General features: G+C 36.3%; 1 protein-coding gene across 2 annotated transcripts in view; it reads right to left on the reverse strand.

Annotated features, from left to right (window-relative positions):
• The window catches only part of LOC112141147 (kunitz-type protease inhibitor 1), a 19,311-nt gene extending 10,107 nt beyond the window's left edge, over positions 1–9,204 (reverse strand). The window contains exons 1-7 of one of the 2 annotated variants that reach the window (XM_024264323.2): positions 8,279–9,196; positions 7,805–7,959; positions 6,615–6,756; positions 5,575–5,742; positions 5,265–5,291; positions 4,611–4,808; positions 3,929–4,510 (exon numbers count right to left, since the gene is read on the reverse strand). In XM_024264323.2, the coding sequence (XP_024120091.1) occupies positions 4,335–4,510; positions 4,611–4,808; positions 5,265–5,291; positions 5,575–5,742; positions 6,615–6,756; positions 7,805–7,959; positions 8,279–8,675 (1,263 nt within the window). In that variant the 5' untranslated portion in view covers positions 8,676–9,196 and the 3' untranslated portion in view covers positions 3,929–4,334. Of the gene's footprint in view, positions 1–3,928; positions 4,511–4,610; positions 4,809–5,264; positions 5,292–5,574; positions 5,743–6,614; positions 6,757–7,804; positions 7,960–8,278 lie in introns of those variants that run through there. The other variant, XM_024264257.2, reaches the window with a different exon arrangement.
• Between the last annotated feature and the right edge of the window lie 4,531 nt (positions 9,205–13,735).

The following is a 13,735-nucleotide window of genomic DNA, read 5'->3' on the forward strand; positions in this document are numbered from 1 at the left end:
GTGGAAGAAAATTCCCACCCCTTTCTACAACATTTTTTTGTTACCTTGTCTATTTACGTTTTTTTTTTCTCTAAAAACACTACAAATTTCCTTTTGATTAAAACGTATGTACAATGACATTTGTGTTTATAGTGATCATGTCGGTCCTTGTAGAGATTCAGCAGAGACAGTTTGTATGTTTTTTTTAAATAGATGTAAACTTTTGCTTTGTTTTTAACCTTTTTTCAATTAGTTCCATAAATCCACAAAACGATTTGGCACATTTTCTTTTTTGTTGTACGAGTACATTGTTTTTTGAAATTCAGCTGTTTTCTTAAATCATAACCTCCATCTCTGTCCTTGAACATCTGTTGTATGTTTAATGGGAGTAAGTTGTTTCTGGGTTTAAACATCATGAGGGCTGTTTTCAGTTTCACTATTTCCCATAGTTTTAATAAACCAGACTTTAAAAACAGTGAGTCCGTATGAGTCCCATAATCCACACTATGAATTATTCAAATAGCTTTTTTCTGTAATATGTACAAAGATTGTAAATTTGTTTTGTATTTCCCCGAACTTCAACACTGTACTGTAAATATGGAAATATTATTGATGAATAAATTAGTAAGCATTCTTTGCAAGTGAGTGAATGACGCGTTTTCCCAACACTGCGATGCCTTTGGCCATTTTGGTTCTGACTTGCTTTATTTGTGGTTTCCAGTTTATTTTGTGGTCCATGATGACTCTGAGGAACTCGATTTCAGTTACTCTTTCTATCACATGATTGTCTATAACAACTTTGATTTCTAAATCTGCAGGGATGTGAAAATTTCCAAAAATCATGTATTTGGTTTTGTTGACATTGAGTGAGAGTTTCTTTATATCAAACCATTGTTTTAGTTTCCTTCATTCTGTATTTACAGTTTTTATAACTTCTTTGAGATTTTTTCTCTGTGCTCACTATACTTGTGTCATTAGCATATAAGATGTATTTAAATGTGCTTGATACAATATGGATGTCATTTATATATAGTATGAAAAGCTTAGTACCTAATATTGATCCTTGAGGAACTCCACAGTTTAAACTTAGCAGGGATGATTTAAAATGATCCAGTTGTATGAACTGCTGCCTGTTTTTAATGTAACTGTTTAACCAATTTAATGTTAGTCCTCGTATTCCATATCGCTCCAACTTTTTTACTGCGTTATTGCCATGGAAGTTGATCTGTTTTTTCTGAAACCGTATTGATCATCAGACATTAGCTTACGTTTTTCAACAAAATTTTCCAGCCTTGTGTGGAATACTTTTTCCAGTATTTTTGAAAATTGGTAGAGTACGGACACTGGTCTGTAATTCGTGAGTTGATGTTTGTCTCCTGATTTGTATAATGGAATTACTTTAGCTATTTTCATTTTCTCTGGAAACCTGCCTGTTTGAAAGGATAAATTGCAGATGTAGGTTAGCGGGTCAACAATGACCTTTTTAGCTACTGTCATATTAATTCCATTACAGTCTGTAGATGTTTTGTTTTTGACTTGTTTGACGATTTCTAGAATTTCTTTTGCTTCCACTGGTCTCAAATAGATGGAGTTTGGATTTCTCTTTATGTGGTGTTAAACTGTTACCTTTACAGATTCATTTGTATGATTTATTTCATCGGCTAACTTTGGTCCTATTTTTACAAAATATTTGTTAAATTCCTTTGTCATGTCCTGAATATTGTTGCATATTTCGTTTCTACTGACTAAAGAGTAGATAATTTGTTTTCTCTTTGTGTTTTCTAATAACACTGTTCAATACTTCCCAGATTCCTTTAGTATTCGATTTATTTATTTATTTTATTTTTGTATAGTAGTCTTTTTTGCATGTTCTCATAACTGGTTAGTTTGTTTTTATATTTTTTATATCGCTGTTCGGCTTCAACAGTTCTGTCTTTTACAAATTGTTTGTATAAACCGTTCTTTTTTTTGCATGCATTAATCAGTCTCTTTGTCATCCACTGATTATTGTCATATTGCTTCTTACTACAGGATTTAGTAATTGGGCAGTTTTTGTCATGTAGTGAGGTAAAATCCTGCATACATTTGTCTTAAGCTGCATTGACAGCATTACATTCGTACAGAGTTTTCCAAGTTTGTGCTTGTAGTTCTGATTTAAATGCATTTATTGACTCCTCTGTTAGTTTTCCTTTATAAACCACCTGCTGTTTTTCTTTTGTTTCTCTACAAACGCATTCATAGTTTGAAAATACCAGAAGGTGGTCACTGATGTCAGTCATCAGCAATCCACTTTATATTCTGTTTTCTAGGCAGTTTGTGAATATGTTATCAATCAAGGTGGCACTATTTGTTGTTATTCTAGTTGGTTTATTGATTAATGGATATAAGTTTAAACCGTACATTTTATGGATGGAATCATCTGTCACGGCGTGTTTGTTTGGGTTTAACAGATCTATATTAAAATCCCCACATAGAAATATTACCTTTTTTTTTGAAATATTGGGGAACATGTTTTCAATAGTGTACGGAATGTTTCCATGTTTGATGCCGGGGCTCGATACACGCAGCTGACAATGACGTTACTCTGTTTCTCCATGTTAATCTCTATTGAAATATATTGCATGACATCATCTATACAGCCAGACATCGTCTCCAAAACTTTGTGATTAAGACTGTTGTGGATGTAGAGGGCAACCCCCCCGCCTTGTTTATTATTCCTGTTCACAAAATGAAAATTATAGTTTTTGATTTGATTTTGATTATTGCTCAAATGTGGGGATGAATCTTTGAATACCTGTTATTAACTGACTTTTTTGTCATGAGGACAAGAGGAAGAGGCTGCCTGATGGAAGAATAAGAATGATCCAAGTGTGACATAAAAGACAAGTGACATAAAATTTGGTCAAGGTCAGTAATCCGTCCTTAAACTGTGTCTTTGTATTACTAGAGGTTGGCTGATGGACCGGAAGGTATGGGGTGGTAAAAACCACTCTTAAATACAATGAGGGTATGAGGAGATGTGTTAAGGGCAAATAGTGAGTTCCACACCAGTAACTCTGCACACGTGTGCATAAAACCTACAGGAAAAAGCAAGAAGACAGTAATGGTAGAAATAACCAGAGGAGGGCAACAGATGGAGAAGAAACTGCCAAACCATCTAATTATTTGGTTTCATGCATGGATTGCATTTTCTTACTAAAGAAAAAAAATCTTAATTTAGCTGACTATGTTTTGTGTTTTCTTTTCTTAAGCCCCAAAAGAAAAAAGTATGTAGATGAATGTAGTGGTGTTATTTCTGGAGAAAATACAGTTTCCATGCAGCATATCCAGACAGGTCTGGTAGTCTTTGCTTTGCTTGATGCGCCGAAAACATTTAAAAATAAAAATCATACCCTAAAGCTTTCAAAATAAACTGTCTACTTTTCACTTTTTCCTTGACTTGTTGGTAAACTATAAAACTTAAAACTGTTTGGCAATATTTTATTTCTCCTTTCAGAAAAAGTCCACAATTCTTAATCATATTCTCAGATCAGCGAACGGCTCTCCTTTGATAGATTATCCCCTTTGTTCATCATCAGTTTTATGATCATGTACATTTAAAACTGAACTATTTGTTGTATATCAGTCTTAAGGACAGTTCTAATTTCCTCAGGTCACTACTTATATTAGTTTTAGCCAAATAAACAAAGCTTGGTGTTATTGCTCACGGAGTGTGGCAAATTAACAGTCATGATAAACTCATTTTTTTATTTACAAAACTGCCTTGATTCACAAAACACAACCGGTTCAAAACAGGTACAACAAAAAAGTAACAAAATTACCTCTTTACCCACATCAAATATTACATTTATATTTTTAAATACACACACATTAGACAAAAAATAAAGAAATTATTTTGTATTTGTTATTGAAAATTAAGATTAATTGATATTGAACCATATTGGTTATTTGTTATATAACATAATTTTTCACCAAAAATAAGTTTTTCAAACTCTGATAAAACTATTCATAAATTGTATTATACATTAACGTGTCCACGTAAAAAAGAACATTTAAAAACGTTAAAATTCAAGTGATAAAAAACAAATAAAAACCAGTACATACACAAGAATGATACACCTTAGAATCCGAAAAAAATCCCTGAGTTTACCAAAAAATTAACAATCCAAACTCCCATACTGATCAGTCTAAAATTAACTAGAGATTAAACGATTGACCTCTGACACATTTGAAATGCCAAGAAAAAAAAAGATTGAAGTCGTTCTACCCTACAGTAACATATTTAAGTTTCTCTTCCAAACATTTTTGTGTCAGATTTGTTAAAAAAAAAAGAGGATGATGGTAAAATGAGCAGGTCAGATGAGATTTGTGGTACTATTGTAGACTGCAGAGTCTCTGTTCCCGTCTGCGGCAGCCATAGTGTTGTGTATAACCAGCACAGGAAAACGTCGAGAAATCCTCTTCTTCACGAGGAAGTACCCCACCACTGCGAGGAGGACGAGGATGCAGATAACCCCGAGGACCTTCAGTGCTGTGATACATGTTTGATTTATGGGATAAAGATTCGTGAAGACAACAAAATATTACATTATACGACATTACCAAACATTTGGTTAAAATGTAGTTGTTACCTTTAAATTCGTTCCTTGGATTTCTTAAAGTATTAAAGCTTCTAATCGGTTTAATCAATGGGAAAATGACAGTACAGTTCTCTTCATCTGAGCCATCTGAACACGGTGGGATTGAGTCACGTTCTTGATCTGAACAGCAGCCATTGGTGCAAGTTAAGTTCTCTGGATCGCAAGGAGCTCCACACTTTTCTCCAGTGACTGATAAACGTGAAAAAAAAAAATACAGATATTAAATACAGAGCATGAAGCTGAAGACCAGTGTAGCTTCAACGGAATGTCGAACAAAATGATTCAGAAGCATCAATTGTCTTTTTTAATTAACCACATATGATTTGATTCAAGTATTTATCAGAAATCAACATTAAAGCATCTATAAAAGTCAAGAAACTTATTTTCTTAAAGCTTTAGAGGCTGTTTAAATAAGGTTTTGATGTTTTATTTTAATCAAACAATACTGAAGGTGATGTCACATGTGGCTTTTTGCTAAACTGTATATGATAAATGGTTTCAAACTGAAATATAATCATATAGTATAAATGTGCACATTTTCCAGTTTTTGGTTTAACTGTTTGCAAACAGCAGGACATGACTCACAGATCTTTATATTAGCTACTCAATCTTTATAAAACTTTAAGGCAATCAAAAACAACTAACCTTGTGGCTCAGAGATGTTTCTTTCCTCTGAAATTAGAAAGAAAATAAAATATAATATATAAAATAAATAAAAAATGTATATGTTTTTTAGGAAATTTGCTGGATAGATTTAAGACTAATCAAAGCAGATATGATGCTTAAAGATTTTTGCGATGAGATATTCTCATGTTGTTAAAGAAAAAAAAGTAACAATTTTTTTAAACATTAAAATTCATGTCAGTTATTCTGGAATTCAATAAATTTTGACAGAACGAGCTCAGGCTTAAATTATTTATGACATTTCAAAGTAGAAGCTTGGTTTTTGGGGTACCTGTGCCATTGCAGACCGTGATGCACTCCTCCTCAGTTAGATAATTGTTCTGGTTACCCCTGCAGCCTCCAAATAAAAACTTCTCACATCTTTGAGAGGCAGCGTTATAGTACCACCGAGGGAAAGATCCACGACATCGCCCGACTTTCTTTGGAACCAAACAACGATCTATAAAACACACAAGACATTTTGTAAAATAACATTACCCTGATATTTCGACAGAAAATGTAATATTTGCATTTAAACATAAAACAATAGGGAGTCTGTATCATTCAAATACTATTTCTTAATGTAGGTGCCATCTTATGAGTTTGAAATGATATAAGAATTGTTTTTATTTTGTTAATTTGTGTTCAGCCTTGGGGTCAGTATGGGGTCCAGGGAGCCTCACTGAGGGCTTTCTGGGCTCTGTATCTCTGGATGCCTCTTGGACGCCTCCTTAGGGAGATGTTCTGGGCATGATCCACTGGGCGGTGGCCCAGGGGAAGACCCTGAACATCTTGGAGAGACTACATCTCTTTGCTGACTTGACAACGGCTTGGTGTAACGAGAGGTACTGAAGGAGGTCGGTGGGAAGAAGGAAGTCTGAGCATCATTGCTTAAACTGCAGCCTACATGAGCGGAGAAAGATGGATGATGGACCTACGTTGTCAACCAAATGCAGTCCTTCCATAGGAAACTAAAGTTTCCATATCTTAGAGTTTCCAGTTTTCTTTGCAAAACCTGTTTATGTCATCCTCTTTTCACATCTTCACTGTTTTCAGGTTTGACAGGAATGAGCTGAACATGTCATGACAGGTTTGTATCCCATGGAACTGCCCCATCATCTATTCCCCAAAAAAGGAACAAACTTTTTTTTCCTTTAGAAACAGCGTGATCTATTTGTACCTACAGTAACCCTAACAGTAAATCCATGTCAAGTAACTGAATAAACTAAACCCTTTCTCTAATATAACAGAGACAGCAACGAGACAAAAACCTACATCATAATAGCATTAGCAAGGATTTTCAGCAACGACATTTTTTAACTTGATACTCACGCTCAGATTGATCAGGGGTGAGGACCAGGACGGTAACAACAGTTGAATCGGACTGACCGATTGTGTCAGTGACCGTTAAATTGAACTTGTATCTCCCAGCAGTTAAATTGGAAACCAGAACCTGGTCAGCATTTCTGGTGGTCTACAACAACAAAAAAGATACAATGTTGTATTAGAAGCCTACAGAAAATGATCTTTTTTCTTTCTTTCTCTGTTTAGTTTTTTAAACAACCCTTTGATGATTTAATGCAGGGCTATCTAACCTTTTTGCAAAGAGGGCTATATTTGGTGAGGTGATACAGTGACAAGACTCAAGTTACGAGTTCAATTATTTTGCTTCTCAACAAATCAACCAATCAGCAGCCCTTTACTGTCACCTAATTGATGTGCTGCTTGGACCTTCAGATCTGATGATATTCATGCTAGGAGAACAAAGACAAAGAAAAAAAAAAGTTTCTTTGCTCAACACTCACAAAGGAGACAAGCTGAAATGATTGAAAATACTCAAAATATTGTTAATTGATTTATTTGATTACAACATCGCAACTGGAAAAAAAAACTCCAGATCATGGCTAGTTTCAGGGAATTCTCATGGCATGTTCTTCCATTTCATCTTATTTCAAAAATGTTGAACAGTGGTCCCCAACCCCAGGCCCAAGGACTAGTACCGGTCTATGGACCACTTGGTATCAGGCTGAAGACAAAAAAAAAAAAAAAGACATTCGCCAACTTTCCATTTTATGTATTTTCTGATTCTGGGAGGATTTTTATTTTGGAAAACTACCACATCCGTCTGTTTTAACACGTCACGTGACATAAAGCGACTATTCAGCCCCAACCGTTAGACGCGGTGAAACTCTTAAAGATGGGACACTTTTTTCCACATATACAAAACATTTTTACAGACACACAAATTTCTTACTACAAGTACAAAACTGTTTCACAGTAAGACAATACTTTAGCACCAACTTCAATTCTTAGTTGCAACCTCAGGTTTACGATGTTTGTAACATAATTCAGCCAATCACAATCAAGAAATGGCCGTGGTTAAAAAGTGCTGTGGCCACATATATTAATTTTATGACAGTGGAGTGTGGGCTCGTAAAAATGTAAACATGAGCCTTATGTTTCCCAGCCGCCAGACTTTGGACATGCCGGGTTTAATGTCAAGCCTGTATTGTTTTCCTCACCTCTATGACAGCAAAAGGATATGGAGAGACCATTTCCCACAAATAAGTGACAATTCCTTTGTCGTCTTTGCTCTGGTTGCCATTCAGTGCCACTGTTTCATTTGGCTGGACCACAATATCGGGTCCACCGTTGGCAACTGGTGGAGCATCTGGTACTGCAACAAGAATGAGTAATTCATGTCAGAGGTACTAAAGTATTCCAGAAAGATAATTCACTGCAACTGAGAATGTTGTCTTTTTACAGAAAGAAAAGTTAGAGAGCACAATTTTTTAATGAAAGAGATTTTTTTTTATTATTAACTCTAAAAACAAAGAAAGGATTTTAAGTTTCACTTTATATTTAGTGCTGTTGTACATTTTGTCTAAAAACCTACAAACAGGTATTCTTTTACAACATGTAAGTGGGTCAATCTGGAAGTCAAACATGAACGGTTCAAAACTGCTGAACAGAGGAAGTTAAATGTGAGTTCTTACTTTGTTCATTTTCCAGTTTTAGATGTTTTTCATACACAGAATCCAGGATGTAAATACTAAATCCCTGCTCTCTCACAAAGCGGCAGACGTATTCGGTCTTGTACAGACAATTGAACATGACGCAAGGCTGAATCGGATTCTCCTCATCTCCTCTCTGCATGAAGGCCAGGTTGCACTTTGGTTCCTTGCAGCAGGCGGCCACACAGTCCTTTTCTTGAGACCGGTTCAGCGCAGAGATGAACGTGGCTCCGTGTTTCCCAGACTCCTCGATGTCGAGAACAAAACCTTCCTTTCCCTTTTTGAATTTGGAAAAGCACAGCTCACCTGTCTCCTGGCTAAAAGAAGAGTTTACCAAAACGAGTAAAAAAATAAGTGCAAGAGAGGCTCCTGGAATCATCTTAAAAGGTTTTTTTCCTCCCCAAGTAACTCCACTGGAATAAGTCTGGTCACGCAGAAAACAAAGCTTTCACTGTCTCTGAAAGAAAACAAAAGTTTGGCAAAATGAAGGAAAAAACAACACCTCATTCAGAGATTACTGAAAACTGACATTGGGAAATCAAGACATAAGCATTACTGACTTCTTTCAGGAAGATCAGGAAATGGTATTCCAACAACACCACTCCCATTTTTCCCTGAGGTAAACAAAACAAAGAAGTGGAAGTGTGAGAAACGATTGCTGTATGAGTCAGAACTTTGCTGTTAAGAAATTCTCATCAAAAATACATAAAGTCCTGTTTAGATGAGAATAAATAACAGAAAGGCTACCTTTAATTATTTCCTATCAAATTAGTAAAGTGTATTAAAATATTCAGCTCTGTGTCTCAAATGTATTCTGATGGGGCCTGCACAGTGCTTTAGCCTCAGTGAGAAGACCCTGGTTCAAATCCTGGCTGGGATCTCTCTGTGTGGAGTTTTCTTCCGGTACGTGCGTGGTTTATCTCCGGGCACTCCGGCTTCCTCCCACAGTCCAAAGATATGCGTCATAGGTTGATTGACAGCTCTAAAATATCACAAGGTGTGAGTGTGTTTGGATGTACGATTGTAGTAGTTTCAACTGCATCTATCTCAGATAAAAGGCAAGGCTCTAAAAACTAAAAGTTTTGTTAAGGTATTAATGTTAAATATTAAAATGCTAAGATCAACTCATTTGTTTTGTCATGAGAACAAGAGGAAGAGGCTGTCTGATGGAGAGAAAAAATAATGATTTGAGGGTAAAGTCAGGCTAAAAGATGAAGAAGATAAGTGATATAAAATACAATGAGGGTGAGTGGAGATGATGGTGAATAGAGAGTCCCATACTAGAAACCTGTGGATAAAACCTGCTGGAAAAGGCCAGAAATAACCAGAGGAGGGCAGCAGAGAGTTAAGAACCTGCCAAACCATATCATTATTTGGTTTCATGCAATGATTGCATCTACTTAATATATATATATAAATATTTTAAATTAGCTGACTATGTTATGTGTTTTCTTTTCTTATGTGCCACAAGAGAAAATATATGTATTATGGATGAATGTAATAGTGTTTTTTCATTCATCTTCTTGTCCGCTTTGGCCCTTTCGGGGTCGCGGGGGTGCCGGAGCCTAACCCGGCTGCTGATGGGCGAAGGCGGGGTTTACCCTGGACAGGTCGCCAGTCTGTTGCAGTGCTTTTTTCTGGAGAAAAAACAGTTTCCATGGAGAACGGCTAGGCCACTCCATGCTTCACTCCTTGGTTATCCAGGTTGTGCTTTGGGTTATTGTCAGGTTGGAAGAACCAGCCACGACCCATCTTTAATGGTCGTACTGAGGTAAGGAGGTTTTTCCCCAAAATCTCACAATACACAGCCACCGGTCACCATCTGTGCAGAGAAACACCCCATATCATGATTCTATCACCTCCATGCTTCACTGTAGGGATGGTATTCATCCTTAGTCTTCCTCCAAACATGGTTAGTAGAATTACAACCAAAAAGTTCTATTTTGGTCTCATCTGACCTCATGACTTTCTCCCATAATTCCTCTGGATCATCCAAATGGTCAAACTTAAGACGGGCCTGGACACGTGCTGTTTAAGCAGGGGAAGGTTCCGCACCATGCACGACTTCAAATGATAGCGTCCAACAGTAACCTTGGAAACGGCGGTCCCAGCTCTTTTTAGGTCGTTGGCCAACTCCTCCCGAGTAGTTCTGAGCTGATTCCTCACCTTTCTTAGGAACCTTGAGACCCCACAAGGTGAGATCTTGGTTAATGGCCCAGTCCAAGAGAGATTGACAGTCATGTTTGGCTTCTTCCATTTCCTAATAATTGCTCCAACAGTGGATCGTTTTTCCCCAAGCTGCTTGGCAATTTCCCCGTAGCCCTTCCCCGCCTCAGAAGTAATTTTGTCACTGGTGTCTTTGGACAGCTCTTTGGTCTTGGCCATGTTGGTAATTTGAGTCTTATTGATTCAATGGGGTGGACAGGTGTATTTATGCAGCTAACCAACTCGCAAAATCACTGAGTGTTCAAATACCTATTTTCCTCACTGTATTATTCAAATACTATTTCTTAATTTGTTCTTCTTTAAATGAATAAATAAGGCGACATTTAGTACCTAATGACTGGTTGAGTTTTAGGGGAAAATTAACGATTTTGAGCACAAGGTTAATACTTTGAGCATGCAAAAGAAAAACTTTAAAGTTTCTATATTTTTAAGTCTCTCAATATTAGATAATAGAGCTTTGAAATAGTTAGTTCTTGAGATAACTTTGAAGAAGATACACTTAATGAATCTTTAGAAAACACCCTGAACTGGTAGACCAGCAACCCACAAATGATGTAAACGTCCTGCTAACAAGTATTTGTGCTTTAGTGCATATCACTGCTCTGCTTGTGGTCGGGGTTAGGCTGGAGGTCAAGACATACTTTCCAAAAGATTGGTTTTAAAACCATGAAAAAGTTAGCAGTTAGCAGTTTAAACAGATGCATAAAGCGACAGAGTAGTAATGCACAAGTGCCCTTAACATATTAACTTTTTATATCCTTGGACTCTCGTCTTCCAGTTAATGATTTTATGCTTGTTGATGATTCACAAACTATTTATGCAAAGGTGTTTTTCTTTTCCTTTAAAGCATTTGTTGTTTTTTAAGATGTACACACATAACTGTAAAAAGTAGGAATTAGAACGTAATTGAAACGTCAATTTAACCTGTTACATAAATGAGAGTTTTTTTCCACAGAAAAATGAAACTTTTAGATTTTTTCCGCTTTAGAGTGAAGAAAGGACATTTGTTCCCTCTGGATATTTTCTTTAAAAACAGTGTTGTGATCCAACAACAGCCCCTCCAGTAGAGGCAAACTTTTCCATATCTATATATTCCTTTGCAAAACCTGTTTATGGCGTCTCCTGTTCATGGCACGACTGTTTTGTCACGCATTTGACAAGAATGAGCGGAGCATGCTGTGACAGGTTTGGATCCCATGAAACTACCTTGCATTCCAGTTCCCAAAAGAAAGGATTTTTTTGTTGTTTAGAAATACTAGGCATTGTTTATTAGTACTAAACTATCCTAAAAGTAAATCCACGGCATGTGACTACTTAAACTAAACCTTTTGTGTAATACTTACTACAGATACTGCAACAAGACAAAACATGCACTAAATTAGTTGTAAAGGTGATTTTCAGCAAAAGGGATCCTAAACGTCATTTTTTTCGGTTGATACTCACGCTCAGATTGATCAGGGGTGAGGACCCGGACGGTGACAACAGTTGAATCGGACTGACCGATCGTGTCAGTGACCATTAAACTGAACTTGTATCTCCCAGCAGTTAAATTGGAAACCAGAACCTCATCAGTTTATTTGGTTTTCTATAACAACAAAAAAAAGATACAATATTTTATTAGAAGTCTACAGAAAAGAAACCCTTTGAAACTGTTTTTATTTTTATTTTTTCTGAGTTCAGTTCCTTACACAGACATTTTAATGATTTAATGCAGGGCTGTCCATCCTTTTTTTTTCAAAAGGGTCAAATTTGGTGAAATGTGTGAGGGCTGGTGGAGCATCTGGTACTGCAACTAGAATGTGTAAGGCATGTGAGTTACAAAAGCATTCCAGGAAGATAATTCACTGCAACTAAGACTAGAAGGGAAAGTTGTTTCTCACTATTACCCGACATGTTAAGTTGAAAGTAAATTATTATGCTGTTTTTAGCCAAAATTAAAAAAAAAATGAAAAATTGTCATTTTTAAGGAAATAGTTTCTGCAGAGCAGCAGCAGTTCACCTCTTTGTTGTTGACGAGACTGTTGGTACAGAGTAACCCTTCACATCATCCTTTTGTTTGCAATGTTTCCTACTAGCTTACAGCCTCTCACGCCACCAATCTAACATTACCGGTGCAACAAAAATAGCAGTGAAAAAGAAGACGGACGTGGATCAATTTGTCTTCCGATGGATTCATTGAAATTAAACCAAGCAGGAAGTGTTTGTTTGCTCCTGAGTCGCCATGATTTTAATAAAGAAATACAGTTTTAACCTCAACATTATTTATAAATGTCCTCTGTTATAAAGAAAATGCTGAAAAAACGTGTTAAAAACACTATTTTTGTTGGAGTGAGTCTTTCACTTTTACAAATTTTTGAGCTTTTTTTCCATTTTTAATGCTATTGTCCATTTGTTTTGAAAAAAACTAAAGATTGGTTTCTTTTATAACAAGCAACCAACTTGTGAAATGTACATGGTTGAGGTACTTCATGTTTTTACACTGGGCTAAATACGGAAGTATAACATGTAGGGTTTGTAACTTCTGAAAGGAGAAAGTAAAATGTGAGTTCTTACTTAGTTTATGTTCCAGTTTTAGGTGGTTTTCACAGACAGAATCCAGGATGTAATTCATAAATTCTTTCTTTCTGACAAAGCGGCAGATGTATTCGGTCTTGTACAGACAGGTGAACATGAGGCAAGACTGAATCCTTTTCTTGAGACCGGTTCAGCGCAGAGATGAACGTGGCTCCCTGTTTCACAGACTCTTCAGTGTCAAGAACAAAATCTTCCTTTCCCTTTTTGAATATGGAGAAGCATGTCTCACCCGTCTCCTGGCTAAAAGAAGAGTTTATCAAAACGATAGAGAAAAAAAAGCGCAGGCGCTCCTGGAATCATCTTAAGATTTTTTTTCCCGCCCAAATAGAAATCTTATCATTTGAAATAAATAGGCGTCTGATTACTTGGAGTTAAAAAGAAAAAAACAAAATGTGAAACAAACAAACAAAACAAGTGATTCAGAGATCAAGAAATAATGAAACTCCGATGTTGAACTACAAGACTTAAACTCCACTGACGTCACACAGGTAAATCAGAAAGTGATGTTTCAACAATGCTGTCACTCCCGTTCCCAGGGCCAAGCAAAGCAAACAAGCAGAAGTGTGAGAAACCTGTCTGATTGCTTTTATGATTTAGAACTTTGCTGCTTAAAACTTCTAATTTCATAAATAAATAAGT

The sequence above is a fragment of the Oryzias melastigma genome, linkage group LG22 (genome assembly GCF_002922805.2).
Source record: "Oryzias melastigma strain HK-1 linkage group LG22, ASM292280v2, whole genome shotgun sequence".
In the NCBI taxonomy this organism is placed as follows: Eukaryota; Metazoa; Chordata; class Actinopteri; order Beloniformes; family Adrianichthyidae; genus Oryzias; species Oryzias melastigma.